Raw genomic sequence first — 14914 nt, forward strand, 5'->3', positions numbered from 1 at the left:
AACCTGTTTGCCAATTCAGAAAAATTTGATCGAGAAGAAAACATTTCAAAAGAAAAATGTTCAACGATATTCACTGCATGATATCCATTTGATAGTCACACTTTCTTCTGTATGACATATCGTAAGTGTCGCTATTTGGCAGCAACCACACACATTTTACACACGGACCGACAAACTCGATTTTCAAGACGCGGAATTCGAGGTGTGAAAGTTTGTGTTCGTTGTGCATTTTGAAATACATACGCTTATCGCAGTTTTTCCTCACATGTTCAGAGATAACATGGCTACGGTAACGTTTCAAAGAATATGAAAAATAACAAACGTTATACTTGTGCGCCTTAGCTGCAGCCTAAAAGTTTGTGAAAATAGAAAAAGGCAGTGTTAGGTAAAGCGCGTTGAGGTCAGGTTTGCGGTTCAGGTAGGCAGCAGGGGTCCGTGTAAAGGGGAGAAGAAAGCAGCGTTCAGCATTTGCAAAGGGCAAGGTGAGCGTAAGGGACAGTGCAAGCACAGTAGCAGGAGTAGCAGCATGTTACGAGCAGAGCCATCACGGGGAAGAGAGCCACTGATGAAAGGTTGTGTTTGTGGTGCACCTGATATACGTACGTGTTTACTGCAGTTTATCCTCACACGTTCGGTTGTTAACACAGGTCCAATGACGTTTAATAACAAACATTGAGAGTAACAAATCAAGTTTGGGGTGGTGACATGGTCGAGCGGTTAGTGCATTTGCCGGTCGTTATTAAGAGGTCTGCGGTTCAAGCCCCGTGATTGTCCTGGTTAATACTGCCGGTGTATTAAACATAAAATATACTCTTTGGTTCTTTCGGTAAAGTCACGTAGGTAGAAAATAATAATAATAATATATCACGACGTTTCGATCGCAACACAAGCGGTCGTCCTCAGGCGGAAAAAATAATCCAGCAGTGGAACTGCTGAACCAATGATCCTGTGATGTTATGTGAAAATGAGTAAACCACACTTGTGCCGGTGTTGTGGTCCAAATTTGCTCAATATCAGAGAACTACTTGCAAAGATGCTTAACTTGAAAAACCAACAGCAATGACACCCCTGATGGCAGGCTAATGCCCACTAAGCCGCACAATGCTGTTGCTCACCTTTTGCAGCATAGGGACCGCTGCGCCACTGAGGGGGGGCAGAGGGGTCCCCCTTATACCCCCCCCCGTCAACCCCCTAGGTCACCTCGGCTAAATTACACCTGAGAATTGAAATGGTTGAGAGGAGATGTGATGTATGGCGCTTTGAGTTGCTGAGGCAATTAAGCAAGCGCCCTAAACATGCAAATTATTACCCTAACTTTGGCACGGATAAATAAGGGTGGGGAAAGTGAAGGAAATGGAGTAGAGAGCGAGGTTTAGTCTCAGCCCAATGCCATTCGGCTCGAGAGGAGCTGTCATGAGCCAAGGACCGGGACAAAACTCCGAGGTAGCCCCATCGCTGGGAGCCGAACAGGGCGGGTGCCGCGAGACTCACCTCCTTCTGAGTCCACGCGCGGAAGGCGTGGAGCAGGGAGCGAGCCCCCTGCATGACGTGGGTCCGCGGGCAGTCGCCGTCTTCACGCATCTCTGCACGCACACACAAATACAAAGATCCCCCATATAGCATTAACGGACTGTTGGGGCGAGTGCTGTTCGCGAACACCTATGAAGGCCGGCACAGGACACGCCCGGCCGCCTTTGTCTCCACAGTGGTGATGTTTACACACCGCACCAGATACTGATTTGAGGTCGAACTGTGATTTGAGGTCGAACTGTGTCAACTCCGGTTGTCGGATTCCCAGTGCAGCACGCTAACCGCTACACTACCCCTGCACGCACATAAATCCACACATGTACAAACGAGCAGGCAAGCAATGGTCACAACACTGGCACTCGCGATTCGGAATGGCGCATCGTTCTCCCTCCCCCATGATATGTTCTGTTCTGACCTAAACCGATGTGGGACGGTGGGGAAATGTCAGCCTTAGTCCAAAATAGGTTTTTGTAGCCAATGTTACAATTCAGAGTTGATTTTTGGGATAGGCCACGTTGTAACGATCTGGCCAAAACGCAACCCTCCTACACGTAGCGACATAGCAAAACAAATAAAACTTGCTCGTACGAGCATTTAACGACGCGCCAATTATTATCATCTTGCCTGACCGGTAAGTTGAAGAACAAACCTCGCAACCAAATTGCGCTTCTTGTCAAAATTGGGTTGTGAGAACAGTTCTGGAATATCTTGACCGACTCCGACCTGCTCGGTGTATTGGGGAATCGTCTCGCTAGATAAAGGCCGGGGTGGAGTGGAGGAGGAGGAGGGAGGCAAGCATGATCCATTGCACTCTCGGTACCTTTCAGCATCTCCAGGAGGCTCTTGCCGGCATACCAGCACATCGACTCGAAGTTCGGGAACTTGAACACCTCTGGTGTCTTTAGCCTCGTCTCGATGTCATATGCCCTGCAAACAAAAGAGCGCAATACCACACATACTTGAATTGCAAGTTTTATTTTACACAGAGGGTAAAGGCGGTGCACCCCTGAAATTGCCTGCTCATGCCACTGCCAGTGGGATGTGAAGTGATGATTGTGCTAGACATTTGAACACTAACCATAAGTATTCTGTGTGTATTCAGTTCCCATATATATGTGGCATGGCATTCTGGGAATTTGGCAAGACCAACCTTGAAGAAAGCCTTGTATTTTAAATTGTATAATAATGAACCCCCCAATGTAAAAATCCCATTACATCCCAACGCAAGGCCAGGCACATCGCAGCGGGGCTGATTAACTGCAGTGACACGTGAAACGCGGCGATTTCAGCAGGAGATATGCGCTTCCGCCTAGCCCTAACAGACGAGGCTGGAGTGCAATACGCAAGTGACGAGGCATAATGAGAGGGGGAGCGGAAGAAGGGGGGTGTGGGCCATAGGGATCGGCTCAAAGCACGGCCGCATTGTCCCAACCTGATTTGCATCTCCACGTTAAGGCTGTGCAGGAAGTTTCCCCCAAAGGCAATGCAGTCGTAGGGCGTGAGCACCGCGTGGATCCAGCCTGTACGCGCGCACACACAAAGACAAAGATCCCCCCGTATAGCTGACACAGACTGTCGTGGGGGCAAGTGCTGTTAGCACATGATGGGGGTGGCACAGCCAGCCTTGGTCCACCCAGTGCTGTGTTTACACACCGCACCGGGTGTCCACTTGTAACCAAGTCGAACGAGGGGAAGACCAAGATTGATTACGACATCCGTCACCTATTTTGGCCACGGGCTGGGATCGAACTCAGGTCGCCAGGTTCGCAGCATGGTGCAGCACCAACCACCACACACTACCACGTGATGAAACCCTGTCGACCAAATTCAGGGATGATAGGTATCATGGGCTAGCGCAGCATGCCCGTCTCGGAGCTTTCTCTGCACTGCGATTCCCGTGCCCACAGATAACTAATATTGTAATGAATAAGAAGAATCATGCGGGCACCAGCACCTGCATCTAACCCCGGCGCCTCTACGAGCATTGGGCCTTGGCTAAGAATACTGTACGCGGGACTCCACCTTTAAGAAAGAGAAGACACAGCTCAGAAAACCAACTGCTCTTATCTTCTAGCTACACACGCAGGTAATTTCTCAAGACTGTCTGACAATTGTCTGGCTTTGGTAATGAAAAAAAAAGGCAAAGTCACAGTCAAGCACACCATCAAATTATCTCGTGACAAAACCCCAAAATGTTTAAAATATGTCAAAGAAGTGACGTTACTCGAGTAATGTATAGGCAAAAATAATATCTTGTACAGCCCTTTGAAAACAGACTGGTGAATGTGGGCCTCATACAATTCAATCGCGGGGGTTCCATGACCATACTTCACCACGTTCGTCAGCGTGAGTTGTCAAATGGAGGTACTCTGTCTGTGCAATGGGAATCAAACTCAGGTGGACGGCTTCATTGCTTACTCATGCCAGTGCTGGTGGAAGGGCCTCCATTAGCTCTAGAGATCCCTTTAAAGGGGTATTTTGGCCTACTCTTCAATGCTGGCCAGACAGATTCAGAATGTGTTTATACTGGAGGAATCCCATGAGCTATAAAGCTCTTTTCACATATGTTCAGTAGGGGCAGGTCAGAGCGTTAAAACAAACAATACAAAAACACAAGGAGTGCTAAGTATAGAAATAGGTGGACAAACCCACAATTTACCCCAACACGTGCAACTGGCGATCGAGTAACTGTGGTGTAACCATTGATACTGGTGAAGAACAGAGGCTTGGGTTTAAGAAACTTTGCCCATTATTTCAACTCCCACACGCCAAGGGATCGAGTCGAACCAGAGACCTCAGGATCGACAGTCCCGTATGCTGTAAGTTACAGCACGGCAGCGTATGTGGCTGTGGGAATACCCGACTGAAATTTTCAAGTCTTTTTTTCTCATCTAATTAATAAAGCTCAAAACTCACGTGTCAGAACCCATTAAACGCGCCACGTTCCGTGGCCCAAGCGGGAATTGCTTTAGTTACAAAGGATAACCGTTCTGCAGTGGACGGCGACATCGCTGAAAAACTGTCGATTTTGACTTTAAGACAGAGCTCGCACATGGCAGGCCCGCCTGCGGTCATGCAGCTCCATCACGGTCCTCTTTAAGCCGACAGAAATGTGTCAAGCATACGCTAACCATCACTGTCGCTCACGTATTTATAGCCTAGCTGACAGCTGCTCACTCTAACTGCACACAAAGTCAGAGTGACTTTCTCAAGCATGTTTGTAACACATGGTACATGTAGTAGGGAAAGAAAAAGCATTTTCAGCAGCCGGCTCTATTCACAGGGCTGCAAATGAGATAAAATAACATTTTTACAGAGAATTTACAGTATACCTAAACCTCCTTTCCCTGTAAGGCACCTTGCCACTATTGTGTACAGCGATGCGGTTGAATCTAGATGCTATACAAATTCAAATCGTACCGCATTATGTTGCCGTGTTGAACCTCACGACGGCCGCAATTCTACCTCCATTTATTTATCCGCCCTGCCAAGCCAGCGTTATGCGCTGGTCACATTATTCCACCGTTTGCTGATAGTGGACAATCACGATGCAATGGCCAACGGGTATTTCAATTGCTTTCATAGCAGGGCAATTTTATGACAATCAAAAACCGACCCCACTTGCAATCCATCACGTGTCATTTTCTCAATTCAAAGTGAGACCTGAATGAGTCCCGCTGCTGCTCCAGCATATATGAAGAGACTACGAAACACATCAAGACCTTTCAATTTTTTGGATGTATCCCAAAGGCTGCAAGGCAAGGCAAAGCCTTCAATATCACAGTCAGGCTTGCTTTAGTGATATCACTATATTGACATTGTATTAAAAAGTGAAGTTGCAGCGATGTAAAGCTAGTGGCCGGGGGGCGTATGAAATAAAGTTACAGGCCAGGTATGGCTCACTCAGAGGTTTTCCCAACCGTGCTTTAGGGGTAAAAGCAAATACAAACAAACATACGTTTTGTTTCCACATTAAAATGTTTTTAGTACATCATCCTATTAGCTTTCCAGACTAATGATCCAAAAGCATTTGTTTAAGCTAACGAACTCTGGACCAGTGACAACCTCCAGGATGCAATATGCATAATTAGGCTTGTTATATACATGCTGCTGTATTACGCGGCTAAAACACTTCACGAAGAATATATAGAAACCCATTCAAAAGCAAGAGTACACAAACTCATTGTGCGTTGCTGCGAATCATTATGGGTAACAGTAAACATCATTAGTTCATTTGTTTACTCAGGAAGCATCACCAAGTCTTAAATCCTCTTTCGGGAGGGTCCTGTTAAGTTTCGCAGTCGGGAGCGACGATTGCCATGTGTTTTCCAATTAATTAATTCAAGACTAATTTTTCAAATTTCGTTAATATGGACCGTGTTGCTGGCACACATTGCCAACTCACTTTCAAATAAAAGTCGTGGGACCTTTCCCATCCACTGTGAAGCGAACTGTTTATAATTTATTGGTTAATGCACCCACAGTCTTAACTAGGATGGCCTTGGGCTCGAATGGTGAACCGCTGCAACAAGGGGGGGGGGGGGGGGCAAATGTGCTACTGCCAGATTATGTCACCACCCCCCAAAATGCCTACTTTAAGGGTTGCGGGCCGATCACGGACATGGCCAATGCCCCCCACCGCGACGTTAAAAGGGCAAGGGGCGGCCGTGCGGCAAAGCAGAAGCACCGCAGCAGCCGCACAGCGGACTCTGCTAAATGATCGTGGCGCCGACCGTGAACCGTGAAGCATTGCTACAAAAAAACGTCACCGAGTGAAAATTGAATCCACGTGGTCGGTAACACAGCTCCCACCGGGTGGCAATTACCCGTCTGGGACGAGCCCACCGGCGTCGTGGCCGGAGAGGGAGTGCCGGGTGCACACCGCGTTGCGACGTTGGGGCTTCGTGCGGATGCGTGTCTTTTATAACACTTCCCAACAAACTAAGGGTTTTGTCAGCATGTCTGTCTGTCTATGTCGCGTAGGGTTACAACAATTCTGAAGACGATCCCATACGAACAAATGTTTTTGTATAAAGTTGTGCCATTTGGCACCGGCCAAAATGATCAAAGGGGGTTACCCCAAATTTTGGCAATAATAAACCTGTGCTAAAAGAATTATCCATAGCTTCAAAGGCAATGTCATTATAGGTGAGGTAACAAGATGATGTCCCTCTCCTCTAAATGATGTCATTTACTTTATCATGTGGTGTGTGCCTTCATCTCGTCATGCGACTTGGAACGTTATTCTTGTTATTATTGCTAATTCAACACTTCGGAGGATAAACGCGTGGTGGAAATTATTACAGAATCCACACACATATGGGTTCTTTATTCTACCAGGGGAAGAGCCATTTGCATTTACTATCGCTTAAGCAGGGTACAGTTATTGTTGTTTATATTATTTATTACTGTTTACTTTGGATGTATTGTGCTCATATTTGAAAATTGAGCTTTAATACAAGCAAGCAATGGCTTTCTTCTTGAAAACGATGTCCAGCACTTTGGGAGGAAAGAATTCGAAGACCAACATCGTTTTTCCAAACTCCCAAACGAGGCAAGGAAGTGGGTGAGTAGAGCAAGTGGGTTTGTCAACTCATCTGAAAGAACTGCAGAGTTTTATTCCCTGGCATGCATCAGGTTTTCTCCGGATCCTCCAACCTCCTCCCGCACGGAAAAAAATAAACAAACTAAAAACTCATATATTAAAAAAATATTACCACCAGGTAAGGCCCACTGATCTATGTAGCTCTTTTTCAGAAGAGACCACAAATGAAAGCTCAACCAAGTGGCTTTTCACGTGGACATTTATAGCAGCCAGATAAGTAATCTAAACGCATGTTGTTTCTAAATGTGGAGGGGAAAAAGCGGAGGATCCGGAGAAAAATCCGCACGACCAATGGGAGAGAAACTCCAAATGTGCGGGCATCATCAGGGTTGGGATCGAACCCATGACCACATCTATACCAGGCGAGGTGGTTAACATCTTGACACTGCGGCACCCACAAATACTACTCGTACAGGAAATGTCCAAACAAGACAACGCGTGACCCTTGGGTAAAAGTGTTGAGACTCCGTAAGGCTCTCCTGCGCAAATAAATGGCATTTGAAATGGCAGAAGGCACACTTATATAACTCCCTGAAGAAATATCCAGGTGGCTACAATAGGATTAAAATGGCTGGCGTGAAAACCAGATTAATGGGGGGGGGGGGGCGAATTCAGCAGCACAAAAAATTGACACGCGATCGCTCCCCGTGACCCACGCAGGTGCAGACAGCACTCCAACGCTGTCCCAGCCAACATTGTCTGAAACTGACATTAATCTTTCCCATAATTCTGCTTACAGCATCGCTTGTGACGGTGTTACTCCCTTTTTCATGGGTTGCGACGCCGGGAATAGAGTTGTGTTGTTCGTCTGCAACGTGCGACGACAAAGTCAAAATATTATTTTAATAGTGATGTTGTTGAAAAGTTAAATGTTGTTGTCGCTACTGAAGCAGCATTGTCATTGGATGGATGACACATGGGTCATCACAGAAACGTGTCAAGGCATCAAAATGTTGAATAAATAAAATTTGCTTCATCTCTCTGTTAAGGTACAGCGAGGGAAAAACGTTATTGATCCCCTGCCGATTTTGTACGTTTGCCCACTGACAAAGAAATGATCAGTCTATAATTTTAACGGTAGGTTTATTTGAACAGTGAGAGACAGAATAACAAAAAAATCCAGAAAAACGCATGTCAAAAATGATAAATTGATTTGCATTTTAATGAGGGAAATAAGTATTTGACCCCTCTGCAAAACATGACTTGGTGGCAAAACCCTTGTTGGCAATCACAGAGGTCAGACGTTTCTTGTAGCTGGCCACCAGATTTGCACACATCTTAGGAGAGATTTTGTCCCACTCCTCTTTGCAGATCTTCTCCAAGTCATTAAGGTTGAGCCTGACGTTTGGCAACTCGAACTGTCAGCTCCCTCCACAGATATTCTATGGGATTAAGGTCTGGAGACTGTCTAGGCCACTCCAGGACCTAAATGTGCTTCTTCTTGAGCCACTCCTATGTTGCCTTGGCCGTGTGTTTTGGGTCATTGTCATGATGGAATATCCATCCACGACCCATTTTCAATGCCCTGGCTGAGGGAAGGAGGTTCTCACCCAAGATTTGACGGTACATAGCCCTGTCCATCGTCCCTTTGATGCGGTGAAGTTGTCCTGTCCCCTTAGCAGAAAAACACCCCAAAGCATGTTTCCACCTCCATGTTTGACGGTGGAGATGGTGTTCTTGGGGTCATAGGCAGCATTCCTCCTCCTCCAAACACGGCGAGTTGAGTTGATGCCAAAGAGCTCCATTTTGGTCTCATCTGACCACAACACTTTCACCCAGTTGTCCTCCGAATCATTCAGATGTTCACTGGCAAACTTCAGACGGGCATGTATATGTGCTTTCTTGAGCAGGGGGACCTTGCGGGCGCTGCAGGATTTCAGTCCTTCACGGCGTAGTGTGTTACCAATTGTTTTCTTGGTCACTATGGTCCCAGCTGCCTTGAGATCATTGACAAGATCCTCCCGTGTAGTTCTGGGCTGATTCCTCACCGTTCTCATGATCATTGCAACTCCACGAGGTGAGATCTTCCATTGAGCCCCAGGCCGAGGGAGCTTGACAGTTCTTTTGTTTCTTCCATTTGCGAATAATCGCACCAACTGTTGTCACCTTCTCACCAAGCTGCTTGGCAATGGTCTTGTAGCCAATTCCAGCCTTGTGTAGGTCTACAATCTTGTCCCTGACATCCTTGGAGAGCTCTTTGGTCTTGGCCATGGTGGGGAGTTTGGAATCTGATGTATTGATTGCTTCTGTGGACAGGTGTCTTTTATACAGGTAACAAGCTGAGATTAGGAGCACTCCCTTTAAGAGTGTGCTCCTAATCTCAGCTTGTTACCTGTATAAAAGACACCTGGGTGCCAGAAATCTCTCTGAGTGAGAGGGGGTCAAATTCTTATTTCCCTCATTAAAATGCAAATCAATTTATAACCTTTTGACATGTGTTTTTCTGGATTTTTTTGTTGTAATTCTGTCTCTCACTGTTCAAATAAACCTACCATTAAAATTATAGACTGATCATTTCTTTGTCAGTGGGCAAACGTACAAAATAAGCAGGGGATCAAATACTTTTTTCCCTCACTGTAGATAACACACAAACCTTGCGTTTCCCTTCTATGTGACTTTACTGAAAGAACCAAGAATATTAATCCCTGCAGTCACGAAAGCTTTAAATCAAAATTTTACACTAACCTTGGTTATATCACATTTGAAAATCTGTTTACAATGACAACCGAGGCGAATGCGTTATGCAAATGTGCCATGTGTATTTAAACATTGTTCAAGTGTTTAACATGCCTTTTTATTTTAAGGCCAATTAGCATTTATTGGCCTAGATCCAATACTTGGTTTAGGGGAGCTACTTTGGCTGCCCTATTTAGGTGAGAGGGGAGGGAAGGTGGGGGTCAGACCTCATACCCCCTCAAGACTGCTGTTAAGAGATTAAACATGCATAGCGAATGCCTTCGTCACATGTAAATACTGTATTCTCCAGACGAGAAGAGACTTTTCTCCCTGCATTTTACAAATCAAAAGTTGTGGGGGGGGGGGGGGTCTCATAATTCGGAAGGTGTGTTGTGACCAGATTGTTTAACTCTATTCATGCCGGGCATAAGTTTGGGGTGCTTCCACTCTCTGAGAGCTTCTGATTATCTGGTTATGTGGCTCAGCGTGAGAGCAACCATCTCGCTCGCAATGGGGAGGTGGCGAGTTCAAATCCTGGTTGGGGGTTGACTCAGCCCAGCTTTTTAATGAGTTGACAAAATAAATATTATTTTGTGGAGAAGTCAATAACTGGCTCAGGGCTGTAATTTGTTTTTATAAACACCGCTTAAATGTTAATTTAAGCAAGAAATTAGTAGCTTTTTAACCTATAATCCAGACAATACGGTAACATCTACAAGGAGAGTTTAACATGGGACAACGTTTCGCCGTTTTAACCTCGGCTCGTTGTACTAGGCTGCTGCACGGTAACACGGCCCTGGCGTCGCTCACTTGTAATCTCCGCTCTCAATTACATAATCGCGCCCTGCCGCCGCCGCGCTAAGCCAAGCGAGACGCGCGCCGTGAGCCCAGGGATTCCCGCCACGCGGCGCACCGGCATGGTGGGTGGGGGGGGGGGGCGGGGTGGGGGGGGCGCCGTATTGCCGTCGCGGTGCGGTTCCGTTCCTGGGCACAAGCGCGTGGTGAGACGGTGAAATGAGCGATGAGGTGACGGTGGTGCACGCGGCAGGCGAGCGGCTTCGCGCCACTGCCCGCCGTTTAGCTCACTCGTTTGTCTCCATTAGCGGACGTGTCGATAAAGGGGGGTAAGCCCCCCCCCCCTCCCCCCTACAACTACACTGCCCCACACCTCCCCTCAAACCCCGACCCTTTTCCCACCGACACCTCGCGGACCTTGTCGCGCACTCCAGTAAAAATCGATGGCTCTGCGGAGGCGGAGGAAACGTGGCACAGGGTGGGGGAGGTGGCGTCAAGGTATAATTGATTAAAATGTAACTCGTGCTATTTTATTTAAAGGGTTTCAAAATGAAATCAGGAAGTCGGTGGCGACAACACAATGATGATATGGATGTTTAATTTACACGGGGCTAGGATGCACACATACGTATTTGAAGACTTGTTTTTGCACAATCACATTTAAGTGAGCGGAGGCAAGCATACATATTTTTAAAACCGCATGCTACATGTATTACACTCGGCTTGTAACATGGCCTAGTAGTAGCGTGTTCGCCGCTTATTGCAGAGGTTCATGGTTAGATTCGAACGGCCGCCCTGATTATCACTGCGGGGTGTAATAACCATAACATTACACACTGTCTGCTTCACAGCGTATGTTAATCTCATGACGTTATTCACAAGAGTAGGCCATCGTGTACTGGCGTCAAGGATCCAAATTTGTCAAATTAGACAACCTGAAAATTACTCAATTGGGATAGCAATCATCACCCCTCCTGGCAAACTAATGTCACTCCTAGAAATGAGACTCCCTGGTCACTTGATACCCCCCTACTACACAACATTAAGTGGAGATATACATAGAAACGTCATCCTTCTTTCTCTCAAAATGTGAAACATTTATCTGCAAAATTTTTGTGGGATAGTTTTTTTAATTGTGAATGCGGTAAACATGTCCTGAATGCAAACTAAGAGAATGAGAAGTGGAGGGGCAGTGTGGCGGGGGCAGGGAGGGAGGCAGGGGGAACACAACCTGGCTTCTGCCCAAACAATTTCAAATCAAGCCACCGCTCGTTTGTTGTAAAGCCGAGAGGCGCCTGCAAATAAATTGCTTCGGCCTTGCAGTCGGCTGGGGCAGCCGTTCACACAATGACAGCCAGACGTGCGACGATTGACTGATTAAAATTGATTCTCACGCTCGGGGAACACGTGCACTGAATCACGGGTGTAAGAACTGATTATTCACGATTATATGAATTACGTTCCGATGTGTAGCAAGGAGGCACAGAACTTAGGAAAGGGAAAATTCGAGACGGACGCTGCAAAACTGCGCCAGTCGAAATGAGACCGAAAATAATACATTCTTGAACTTAATCGTGATGTCATATCGCGACATTTAATCTCATTGCATGGTGGTAGGGGGGACAGCGAATTGTTAGGTGCCAAATGACAATAGCCACACAGATTAACAAAAAAAAGGCCAACCTACCTGTATTATTGTGAATGCGTTAAACCAGGTAAGCTTCATTGAGTCCGAAAGATTGATTTAGGAAGGGTTTTGCACTGGGTTGTGTGGCCGTTTCCTTCCAGTAATAGATTTTGCACGTGGGAGGAAGGTGGGGAAAAAGGCCACGCGTGGAGGTTTCACATAAAATAATTCTGGATAGAAAGGTCAGCAACAAGCTTGCTTTCCTGCAATATGGGGGTCACGCACATGTCTTGAAAAATATCATATTAAGCCGTCCAAATGAAGAGTAATATTGCATAGGTACTGATAGTCACTGGATGACCCAGGTCACCAATGCAAAACAAACTTGCAGTCTCAACCAGTTCTCTCTCATCACTACAGCGTGCAACAGCGGCGTAGTGGTTAGACCCGCTGCGATATGAATCCGGCAACCTGAGGATTAAGGGAGATGGCGGTGCCTCTAGGCAGGCCTTCATCCAGCAGCGGACTGACCATAGCTGATGCCGAGTATGAGGAAACATTTACTCATACGACTGCAACGGCTGTCGCGTGACGACCCTTTGGGCTGTCGGCAAAGTGCTGGATCACAGCCAAAAGGATAAAAATACGGAGAAAGGAAGGTGTGAGCGAGCAGGGCGAGAGCAAGGAACAAGGGAATGGCGGAGTGGCGAGATGGGAGGAAGCTGGGTGAAGAGGGAGCAAGGAACAGAATGCCGCGCTCTTGCGCGAGTGCGCTGGTACACGCCGTCCCACCGAGCTGCAGCGCCAACGCGCTTGCTATTTTTAGCAGCGCGCCGGCAGCCGCCGTCTGCCCAGTGCCAGATCTAGGGCTCTGGCTCCCCCCCCCCTTCCCTCACTCCGCCATGACAGAACTCACCATCAAACCCCTCCCCCCTCTTGCCAACCCCCCCCGCCCTCCACTCACCATCAAACCCCTCCCTATTGCCAAACTCCCCAACCTCCACCGCCCCCTTTAAATCCACCACCATTAACGTGCTGCCTCACTGTGCGGCACACACAAGGTTCTCTTGTGCATGCTCACACCGCGACGCTTTTCTTACGTCTCCAAAAAGAAGAAAAAAAACTAAAAGAAAAATAAATCGTGAACACGACGCCAAAAGCGCGAGCAATTGTGCCTGGAGCCATCTGTGAAGATGGTGTAAATTGCACCGTATTGCGGGAATCACGGATTATTATTTCTCCATGGAAAAACATAACAATAACATTCAGATTCTGTACTTACCGGGGAAAGCACTCCCGAGTGTCAATACTTATTCGGGAAGTCCTGTTACGTCGGAAAGTTTTGGCACGTGGGAGAAAAACTGCAGAAACCACAGAAAACCCATGCGTGCTAAAAGAAAATACCTGAATAATGGGTTTTGGCAATATATAAATGCATGCAACGCGTATACAAAACACTGCCGGCAATTAAGCAGATTACCACAATGCAGTTCCTCAGGAAATTGTGGTTTTGCATGATGCTTAAAGATGGAGAGCTTTTTATACACCGTGTATGTTTTTGTGTGATTGAAAGTTTCCGTTTTCTGGCCTGTGATAGTATTCTCATGCGATGGGTTCTCATCATCTACATATTTGTTATATATTTAACTGAAAGAAAGGAATCAATACATTGACTCCCACTCTCCGAGATCCATAAGAGGTTTTTGGGTTAGATCGCGTAAATATAAATGTGTCGTTAAACCCGCTGCGACCACCCAACACAGCCAATTTGTAAAGTTTGTCAAGTAAACAAAACATGCCAATTCGTTACTAGTACAGCACACCGGTGTGCTGGCGAGTAAATCAACAACATTCACAATTCGAGCACAACATTTCACCAGTAATTACAACCAACATCATCAGGCGACAGTCAGATGTGGAGAAATTGAACGACATTTATATTTCACGCAACCTAACTCAAAAACCTCAATTATGGATATTTGTCGCGAAAGCCTATGTGTTAAACGGACTACTCCCAAGGGATACGAAAAAAATGTGGAGCATGCAGGGCGATTTGGTCGATGCTAATAATTAGGTCAACACGATCAGGCCACTACTCTGTTAGAGCATTCAGTAACGATGGAGGGAAGATGAAAGATGTAGACTAAATTAGATGGTGGGATGGGAATGAGAAGATTCAGAGGCAAGAGATTGCAAAGAGTGGAATTAATAGGGGGGGGGGGGGGGGAGGCTTTTGCCCAACATACAGATGGGCAGGCAGTGTCCTCACCATGCATGCAAAATGCTAGCAGTGGAAATGTTCTAACGTTTAAGTAGTTTGCATATGCCCTGCAAGCACAACTTAAAATGCGTGCTTAAGGCGAAATCTGGAGAAATCGGCTCTGATACTGATAAGCAAACACAGCCTCCTCTCTGGGGAGCTCATTGCTGCAAGATCTGTTCATGCTTCAGCTTCATATATATTCTTTCTTATATATACTCAATCTATATTTATGATTTGCCAGAGGTGTTGACACATTCATTGTAGTCACAATGCAATAAAAATCAATTACAAACAGATTCAACTTCTGCATGAATGTAATTTTCAATCGCTCTATATTGAAGGGTGATTGCCTGAAACGTCAGGTTTCTTGTCATAAAAATTCCTCAGGTGAACTGGAATTCACTTAATTGTCATTAAA

General features: G+C 46.4%; 1 protein-coding gene across 3 annotated transcripts in view; it reads right to left on the reverse strand.

Moving 5' to 3' along the window:
* The window catches only part of LOC116952254 (uncharacterized), a 77595-nt gene that overhangs the window by 26526 nt on the left and 36155 nt on the right, over nt 1–14914 (reverse strand). For all 3 annotated transcript variants that reach the window (XR_012946996.1, XR_012946995.1, XM_076074211.1), the window contains exons 8-10: nt 2963–3050; nt 2351–2457; nt 1492–1583 (exon numbers count right to left, since the gene is read on the reverse strand). Coding sequence is in view for 1 of the 3 variants with exons in the window: in XM_076074211.1 (XP_075930326.1) it covers nt 1492–1583; nt 2351–2457; nt 2963–3050 (287 nt within the window). In the remaining 2 variants the exon portion in view is untranslated. The remainder of the gene's footprint in view (nt 1–1491; nt 1584–2350; nt 2458–2962; nt 3051–14914) is intronic.

The sequence above is a fragment of the Petromyzon marinus genome, chromosome 46 (genome assembly GCF_048934315.1).
Source record: "Petromyzon marinus isolate PM22_M1 ecotype Great Lakes invasive population chromosome 46, UKy_Petmar_22M1.pri1.0, whole genome shotgun sequence".
NCBI lineage: Eukaryota > Metazoa > Chordata > Hyperoartia > Petromyzontiformes > Petromyzontidae > Petromyzon > Petromyzon marinus.